This window comes from Nerophis lumbriciformis, linkage group LG07 (genome assembly GCF_033978685.3).
Source record: "Nerophis lumbriciformis linkage group LG07, RoL_Nlum_v2.1, whole genome shotgun sequence".
NCBI classification, from domain to species: domain Eukaryota; kingdom Metazoa; phylum Chordata; class Actinopteri; order Syngnathiformes; family Syngnathidae; genus Nerophis; species Nerophis lumbriciformis.
The window spans coordinates 3,030,409-3,040,139 of NC_084554.2; the positions used below are offsets into that span (position 1 = coordinate 3,030,409).

At 41.5% G+C, this 9,731-nt stretch overlaps 1 protein-coding gene across 1 annotated transcript in view; it reads left to right on the forward strand.

Annotated features, from left to right (window-relative positions):
* rab18a (RAB18A, member RAS oncogene family) overlaps positions 1 to 9,462 on the forward strand; it is a 43,952-nt gene extending 34,490 nt beyond the window's left edge. The window contains exons 6-7 of the mRNA XM_061964809.2: positions 3,165 to 3,231; positions 8,433 to 9,462. Coding sequence (XP_061820793.1) covers positions 3,165 to 3,231; positions 8,433 to 8,602 — 237 coding nt within the window. The 3' untranslated portion in view covers positions 8,603 to 9,462. The remainder of the gene's footprint in view (positions 1 to 3,164; positions 3,232 to 8,432) is intronic.
* Positions 9,463 to 9,731: the final 269 nt, after the last annotated feature.

The following is a 9,731-nucleotide window of genomic DNA, read 5'->3' on the forward strand; positions in this document are numbered from 1 at the left end:
CCCTGGACAAGTCGCCACCTCATCGCAGAGTTTGCAATTCCCCCTTCAAAACAAAAGTTTTGTAAAAACCGGTCACCTTTTTTCAAACATTATCTCCTCTGAGCGCGCTTGTCATGTCGGCTTCAAACTAGCACAGGAGAGAGATTGAACCTTTCTGATTAAAAGTTGACCAAAGAGTTTTAATTACTGTTTCGGTTTGGATTTTATGTGCCGTCAAAGTCGGTCCCGTCCATCGCTGCTTGCAGCTTTAATTGTTTACTTGATATTGTTGTGCTTTCCTCTACCATTGCTGACTTTCTGCTTGTTGTTCCATGCAAACACTTGGTATGAAGCACACTGCACCTTCTGCCAGGAAATCACTTGTACGGCAAATCTGAAAAATGGCTGTTTTGATGGTTGCTAATATTTTTTTCCAATTAGTTTACAATAAAGTGTCTTCTGGTGTATCTAGTTAGTTTTACCATTTGGCTTTGGCAGTAAATTAATTCATATACTTACAATTCATTCTGGCTCTCAGGTTTTCCTTTGTCTCTGTCTTGTTTTGTCCGTATGGATATGAAATCAAGGTTTCCTCGACATGTAAACAATCACGGCACAACCATGGCAAGATTACTGCCGCCACACTTTCAAAATAACTCAGTAATCTTTACATGAAAAATGAAAACACTTTTTTTTAACATGAAAACAAATTTAAGTGGTATATTGTATGAATGGATATACTATAATTAGTTGTTATTTACATACTGTTGCCTCGAATAAGTTTGAAAAACAGATCCATCCATCCATCCATCCATCTTCTTCCGCTTATACGAGGTCGGGTCGCGGGGGCAGCAGCCTAAGCAGGGAAGCCCAGACTTCCCTCTCCCCAGCCACTTCGTCCAGCTCCTCCCGGGGAATCCCGAGGCGTTCCCAGGCCAGCCGGGAGACATAGTCTTCCCAACGTGTCCTGGGTCTTCCCCGTGGCCTCGTACCGGTCGGACGTGCCCTAAACACCTCCCTAGGGAGGCGCTCGGGTGGCATCCTGACCAGATGCCCGAACCACCTCATCTGGCTCCTCTCGATGTGGAGGAGCAGCGGCTTTACTTTGAGCTCCCCCCGGATGACAGAGCTTCTCACCCTATCTCTAAAGGAGAGCCCCGCCACCCGGCGGAGGAAACTCATTTCGGCCGCTTGTACCCGTGATCTTGTCCTTTCGGTCATAACCCAAAGCTCATGACCATAGGTGAGGATGGGAACGTAGATCGACCGGTAAATTGAGAGCTTTGCCTTTCGGCTCAGCTCCTTCTTCACCACAACGGATCGATACAGCGTCCGCATTACTGAAGACGCCGCACCGATCCGCCTGTCGATCTCACCATCCACTCTTCCCTCACTCGTGAACAAGACTCCGAGGTACTTGAACTCCTCCACTTGGGGCAAGATCTCCTCCCCAACCCGGAGATGGCACTCCACCCTTTTCCGGGAGAGAACCATGGACTCGGACTTGGAGGTGCTGATTCTCATTCCAGTCGCTTCACACTCCGCTGCGAACCGATCCAGTGAGAGCTGAAGATCCTGGCCAGATGAAGCCATCAGGACCACATCATCTCAGGAAACAGAGTGGACCGACACCAGCAGATGACATGGCACCCCAAACCATCACTGATGGTGGAAACTTTACACTAGACTTCAGGCAACGTGGATCCTGTGCCTCTCCTGTCTTCCTCCAGACTCTGGGACCTCGATTTCCAAAGGAAATGCAAAATTTGCATGGTTGGGTGATGGTTTGGGGTGCCATGTCATCTGCTGGTGTCGGTCCACTCTGTTTCCTGAGATCCAGGGTCAACGCAGCCGTCTACCAGCAAGTTTTAGAGCACTTCATGCTTCCTGCTGCTGACCTGCTCTATGGAGATGGAGATTTCAAGTTCCAACAGGACTTGGCGCCTGCACACAGCGCAAAATCTACCCGTGCCTGGTTTACGGACCATGGTATTTCTGTTCTAAATTGGCCCGCCAACTCCCCTGACCTTAGCCCCATAGAAAATCTGTGGGGTATTGTGAAAAGGAAGATGCAGAATGCCAGACCCAAAAACGCAGAAGAGTTGAAGGCCACTATCAGAGCAACCTGGGCTCTCATAACACCTGAGCAGTGCCAGAAACTCATCGACTCCATGCCACGCCGCATTAACGCAGTAATTGAGGCAAAAGGAGCTCCAACCAAGTATTGAGTATTGTACATGCTCATATTTTTCATTTTCATACTTTTCAGTTGGCCAACATTTCTAAAAATCCCTTTTTTGTATTAGCCTTAAGTAATATTCTAATTTTGTGACACACGGAATTTTGGATTTTCATTTGTTGCCACTTCAAATCATCAAAATTAAATGAAATAAACATTTGAATGCATCAGTCTGTGTGCAATGAATAAATATAATGTACAAGTTACACCTTTTGAATGCAATTACTGAAATAAATCAAGTTTTTCAAAATATTCTAATTTACTGGCTTTTACCTGTACATATAACATTTGTTTAGCCTTTTTTAAAGAAAATATATGCATCATTGCAATTCAAAAATGAACCTGTCATACGTGTCATACTGACCACGCCCCTAGCCACGCCCCCTACCCCCACCACATATATAGTGGCCCTCTAGTGGAAACCCTGGGAATGGTTTTAAATTATATTCATTATGGTGTTAAAAAAATGTATTGTTGAAACCTGATACACTTCAGGTTTTTTTTGCTCCAATAGTCGGTGCCTTTTTTAAAGTTTCATTTCTTTAGTATTTATTTCGAGGTAAAATGAAAATAATTAAATGTCAAGAGGCGTACACATTTTTCTGAGATTTTATACTTGGTTTGCTTGGTGGGATACATTGTGTCTGCAGTAATGCATTTCTGATTCATAATCTTTCCACTGCACACATACGACTCATTATTTGACCCTACTTTCTATTTAGACAGTAAAGCAAATCAGAATAGAATATGTCCAAAATAAGTCACAGCCAGTGGACAAATGAGACAAATAAATGCGCATGGTAGACACACCCACATATTTCTGACAGAGTGGCAGTGGACCGCCATTGTGTTCTGTTCTTTACACACAAAAACAACAACTTTCCCCCCTGTGCCCTGAGAGGCTCGCAGCAGTTGACGGCTCCGCCCGCCTACTTTTTTGTTTCAGGAAAACCACGATCTGGACCGGGCAGAAGGGCTGAAGTTTGCAAGAAAACATTCCATGCTGTTTATAGGTAAGCCAGGAGGATTCCCTCTCCTCCTAAGACCCACTGGGCATGTGTTACTGGACTTTTTTGCAAAATGTTTTATAGGGGAGAAAAGTCTTTTTAAAGGGGAAATGCACTTTTTTTTTTTTTTGGAATTGTGCCCATCGTTCACAATCATTATGAGAGACATGACGATGGATGTGTGTTTTGCATTCTAAATATTAGATAAATGCAGTCAAAAGTTTTCTTACAATGGAGCCTGTCAAGCCGTTAAAACATCCCAACACCTCCATTGATGTTTTATATACATGATGTACCCGTATTTTCCGCACCATAAGGCGCCCTTGGTTGTAAGCCGCGCCTTCAATGAACGGCATATTTCAAAACTTTGTCCACCTATAAGCCGCCCCGTGTTGTAAGCCGCATCTAACTGCGCTAAAGGAATGTCAAAAAAACAGTCAGATAGGTCAGTCAAACTTTAATAATATATTAAAAACCAGCGTGATGTGGGCGCGCATGGAGTCGTATATCAACATGGACGGAGCTGCGTGAAAAAAGCCACCCGGCCTCTTCGCGTAAACTTACCTTAACCACTCGCTCATCTTTTCTTCATCCATCCATCCCTTCGAGTTAGCTTTTATGATGACGCCGGCTGGAAAGGTCTCTTTTGGCAAGGTCTTCCTTTTGAATATCACCATGGGTGGAAGTTTCTGGCCATTAGCATGGCAAGCTAGAACCACAGTGAAGGATGACTTCTCATTCCCTGTGGTGCGAATATTCACCGTACGTGCTCCCGTTGTATTCACAGTGCGGTTCACAGGAATATCAAAAGTCAGTGGAACCTCGTCCATGTTGATAATGTTCTCTGGCCGGATCTTTTTTTCAGCTATCTTGTTTTTACAATATGCACGGAAAGTAGCCAGCTTTTCTTGAAAGTCTTTAGGCAGTTGCTGTGAAATAGTAGTCCGTGTGCGGATGGAGAGATTGCGTCTTTTCATGAACCGGAAACCTGTCGCTTAGTAGGAGCCATTTTGTGGTCTTTACAGATGTAAACACACAAAGGAAATGATACGTAATATCCGCGCGCTTCTTCTTCTTCTACGCGGGCGGGTGGTTGCTTACAGTAGAAGAAGAAGCGCTTCCTGTTCTATGGGGGCGGGTGCTTACCTTGGCGGTTGCTTGCGTAGAAGAAGAAGCGCTTCCTGTTCTACCGGGAAAAAAGATGGCGGCTGTTTATCGTAGTTGCGAGATCGAAACTTTATGAAAATGAATCGTAATATTAATCCATATATAAAGCGCACCGGGTTATAAGCCGCACTGTCAGCTTTTGAGTAAATTTGTGGTTTTTAGGTGCGGCTAATAGTGCGGAAAATACGGTACTGTACAATGTCTGCTGTCACTAGGATGCTGACTACTAGGATGTTCATATACGTTAAACGTGGGGGTTACGTTCCAAAAAGTACCTGCTTTAAGTGAAATCCGTGTAGGAGAAGTTGATTTATTTTTTTCGTTTTTTATGTGTTTTCGTTTATTTTATATTTATTTTGTTTACATTATGTTTTCATTTACAGGATGTTTTTTGTTTTTTTTTTCATTTACTTTCCATGTTTTTTCATTTACAGGTTGTTTTTAGGGCCCGCATGGCCCATTGTATAAGGACTCCCAAAGGGAGTCCTTATGCAATGGGACATAAGGACCTATTGAATTTGTAAGGTTTTATTATTATTCTTTATTATTATTATACCGACCGCCTCTTTGAGCTGTAATTTGACCCACATTATATATATATATATATATATATATATATATATAAGTTCTTAACCTGGGTTGGATGGAACCCTAGGGGTTTGGTGAGTCGGGCTCAGGGGTTCGGCGGAGGTCGAGACACACCCGACTCATCGTGTAAATAAAAACTTCTCCCTATCGGCGTATTACGGATACGACAACAGCAGAAGTCAGACTGATTTGCAGGTGTGTAATTTGTTGTGAGTTCATGCACTGTGTTGGTTTTGTTCTTTGAACAAGGTGATGTTCATGCACGCTTCATTTTGTGCACCAGTAAAAAAACATGGTAACACTTTAGTATGGGGAACATATTCACCATTAATTAGTTGCTTATTAACATGCAAATTAGTAACATATTGGCTCTTAACTAGTACTTATTAATGCCTTATTCGGCATGGCCTTATTATAACCCTAACCCTCTAACCCTAACCCTAACCAAATAACTCTAAATTAAGTCTTTGTTACTTAGAATATGTTCCCCATACTAAAGTGTTACCAAAAACATATAACTTTGTCTTGAATTTGACCAAAAAAAAAAAGGGTTCGGTGAATGCGCATATGAAACTGGTGGGGTTTGGTACCTCCAACAAGGTTAAGAACCACTGATATAGATATATATATATATATATATAATTTACAGCCCGGCCCCCAACCACATTTTTTTTTATTGTAATTTTGAAGAATTTATCTGAATGTGCATCAACTATTTCTGTTCAAAATTGTTAGAAATATTAAATGTTTAAATATTAACTGTCAGTTTACTGTACTGTGCCAACGGTACTACTATATGAGTACGTATTTTCTATTGTTTCATTGAAAATGAAATTTGGCTGGCATCTGTTTTAATTATGAGACACAATTGTGTCAAAATCATAATTTTTTATTTCATGCTTGAAATAAGAAAAGATTACTTTAAAAAAGTAGTTTTATACTTGTGAGTGTTGATGACACAGCTTTGCAACACTTGATATTCTAGTTTCAAGCATGTTTTACTCAATATAGGTCATCACATCTCAGCAACAAGCTGTAATATCTTACTGAGATCATTTAGGACTAAAACACTTCAAACAAGTAACATCAAATCTGCTTAAAGTTAAAGTACCAATGATTGTCACACACACACTAGGTGTGGCGAAATTATTCTCTGCATTTGACCCATCACCCTTGATCACCCCCTGGGAGGTGAGGGGAGCAGTGAGCAGCAGCGGTGGCCACGCCCGGGAATCATTTTTGGTGATTTAACCCCCAATTCCAACCCTTGATGCTGAGTGCCAAGCAGGGAGGTAATGGGTCGCATTTTCATAGTCTTTGGTATGACTCTGCCAGGGTTAGAACTCACAACCTACAGATCTCAGGGCAGACACTCTAACCCAGGGGTGCTCATTACGTCGATCGCGAGCTACCGGTCGATCTCGGAGGGTGTGTCAGTCGATCACCAGCCAGGCATTAAAAAAATAGTCCTAAAAATGAGCGATCATAAATCTTCACTATGACGTCACTTTCGTCACTTGATTGACATTCACGGCACCCGAGGGTCTTCTGAGATGACGCTGGCTGCTGCCAGCTCATTAAAATTACCGACTGGAAGGCGAGAAACACTTTATTTCAGCAGACTCTGGCGCCGTACCTGTCGTCAAAACTCCAAAGACCGACCGCACAGTTGCACAATAAAAGCTCTGCTTCATCCTGCTTGCGCTACCAAAATAAGAGTCTCAGGAAGCTGGCGTGCACAAGCTAGCAAGCTACGGAGTTTGCCAACAATGTATTTCTTGTAAAGTGTATAAAAAGGAGTACGGAAGCTGGATAAATAAGATGCCAAAAACCAACCACTTTCATGTGGTATTGGACAGAAAGGAGGACTTTTTTTCTCCTCCATTCGAAAATGCGGACGTTATCATCACCACTGTCTGATTGCAATCAATGCAAGTCATCAGAATCAGGTAATACACCAACTTATATTCTTGTCTTCATGAAAGAAAGGAATCTATATGGGTTAAACATGCTTGTATTATCTTTAAACACCTTTAACTTAACAATATTAACTATATGTGTTAAAACATGCTTGTATTATCTTTAAACACCTTTAATTTGTTAACAACATTAACTATATGTGTTAAACATGCTTGTATTATCTTTAAACACCTTTAACTTGTTAACAATATTAATTATATGTGTTAAACATGCTTGCGTTATCTTTAAACACCTTTAACGTATTAACAATATTAACTATATGTGTTAAACATGCTTGTATTATCTTTAAACACCTTTAACTTGTTAACAATATTATGTGTTAAACATGCTTGCGTTATCTTTAAACACCTTTAACGTATTAACAATATTAACTATATGTGTTAAACATGCTTGTATTATCTTTAAACACCTTTAATTTGTTAACAACATTAACTATATGTGTTAAACATGCTTGTATTATCTTTAAACACCTTTAATTTGTTAACATTAACTATATGTGTTAAACATGCTTGTATTATCTTTAAACACCTTTAACTTGTTAACAATATTAACTATACGTGTTAAACATGCTTTTATTATCTTTAAACACCTTTAATTTGTTAACAATATTAACTATGTGTTAAACATGCTTGTATTATCTTTAAACACCTTTAACTTGTTAACAATATTAATTATGTGTTAAACATGCTTGCGTTATCTTTAAACACCTTTAACGTATTAACAATATTAACTATATGTGTTAAACATGCTTGTATTATCATTAAACACCTTTAACTTGTTAACAATATTAACTATATGTATTAAACATACTTGTATTTTCATTAAACACCTTTAATGTATTAACAATATTAACTATATGTGTTAAACATGCTTGTATTATCATTAAACACCTTTAACTTGTTAACAAAAACATATGTTTCATAAATAAGTAAATATAAATGATATATATGAATGAGGTAGATCCCCACGACTTGATCAATTGAAAAGTAGCTCGCCTGCAGAAAAAGTGTGAGCACCCCTGCTCTAACCACTAGGCCACTGAGTAGGTTGTGAGAAGTGAGAAGAATGATCTTGTCAGACAGAAAATAAGCAAATATCAGCCATATTTTAGATATTTCATCTTACTTAGATTTCAGTTTTTGTATTGCATAGCATTGCTTCAAATAGTCCGTCTGCGTTAGCGCTTATAATACCAATATCACTAATACTCAAAGTCAGCAAATGTAAAAGAAGTATCGTTGGCAGCTTTGGAATGGTTATCAATTGGATTTTATGGGCGAACTAGAGGAGCTCCCATTGGCTCCGTTGTAAGCGGACTTTTATTTATAAGTTAGAATGCATTAAACAAAATATCCATCCATCATGTCTTTTATAATGATTGTGAGCGATAGGCAACCTTTTAAAGAGTTGACTCTCACCTTTTTTTGGTCACCTTCTTCTCACTTTACCCTCCATGTTGAACTCGGTCACAGAGGCCAGCGCGAAGACCCGGGACGGTGTCCAGTGTGCCTTTGAAGAGCTGGTGGAAAAGATCATCCAGAGTCCGGGATTGTGGCAGAGCGAGAGTCACGGCAGGGGGGTGCAGCTCACCGATGAAGACGCGGGAGGTGACACCTGCGGTGGATTCTGCTCACTGGTCTAGACAACAGACACACACACACAGAACATTTTGCAGCATACAGGTGTGAATACCCCACACACTGCTTCCATCCTCACTTGTCTTGTCCTGAGCCAAGTACCCAGACTGCGGGCTGGACCGTCCACACAGACCTTACTGTTTGCACGCGTTCCCATAAAACTGCGCTTCAGATGCAAAAAGCCGCTCGGCCTCGGTCCTGACGACACGGGAGTGCGCTCGTCTCGCCTCCCGCTCGCTTTGGCGTTGGACAATGGAAGGAACATCAGTTTACACATTTTTATCAAAAGGGAGACACGACTACAACAAAGTCAACCAAAGTGTGGAAGAAAAGATGAATCATGTTGACCGAGGGTGACTTTTTGTTGAATCTCGCTTGAGCTGGCTAATCTGTTTGGACAAAAGTATTGGGACAGCCCTTCCTCCTAGACCAGGGGTCGGCAACCTTTACCAATCAAAGAGCCATTTTGACCAGTTTCACAGATTATAGAAAACAATGGGAGCCACAAAAAAATTTGGAAATTTATAAATGAATTAACACTGCATACAATTTTTTTTTTTGCTTTGTGCTATGTATATTATGTATATTTGCCCAACCAGTCCACATGTGCTTTGTGGACTTGGAGAAGGCATTCGACCGTGTACCCCGGGAAGTCCTGTGGGGAGTGCTCAGAGAGTATGGGGTAACGGACTGTCTTATTGTGGCAGTTCGCTCCCCGTATAATCAGTGCCAGAGTTTGGTCCGCATTGCCGGCAGTAAGTCGGACACGTTTCCAGTGAGGGTTGGACTCCGCCAAGGCTGCCCTTTGTCACCCATTCTGTTCATAACCTTTATGGACAGAATTTCTAGACGCAGTCAGGGCGTTGAGGGGATCTGGTTTGGTGGCTGCAGGATTAGGTCTCTGCTATTTGCAGATGATGTGGTCCTGATGGCTTCCTCTGGCCAAGATCTTCAGCTCTCGCTGGATCGGTTCGCAGCCGAGTGTGAAGCGACTGGGATGGGAATCAGCACCTCCAAGTCCGAGTCCATGGTTCTCTCCCGGAAAAGGGTGAAGTGCCATCTCCGGGTTGGGGAGGAGATCTTGCCCCAAGTGGAGGAGTTCAAGTACCTCGGAGTCTTGTTCACGAGTGAGGG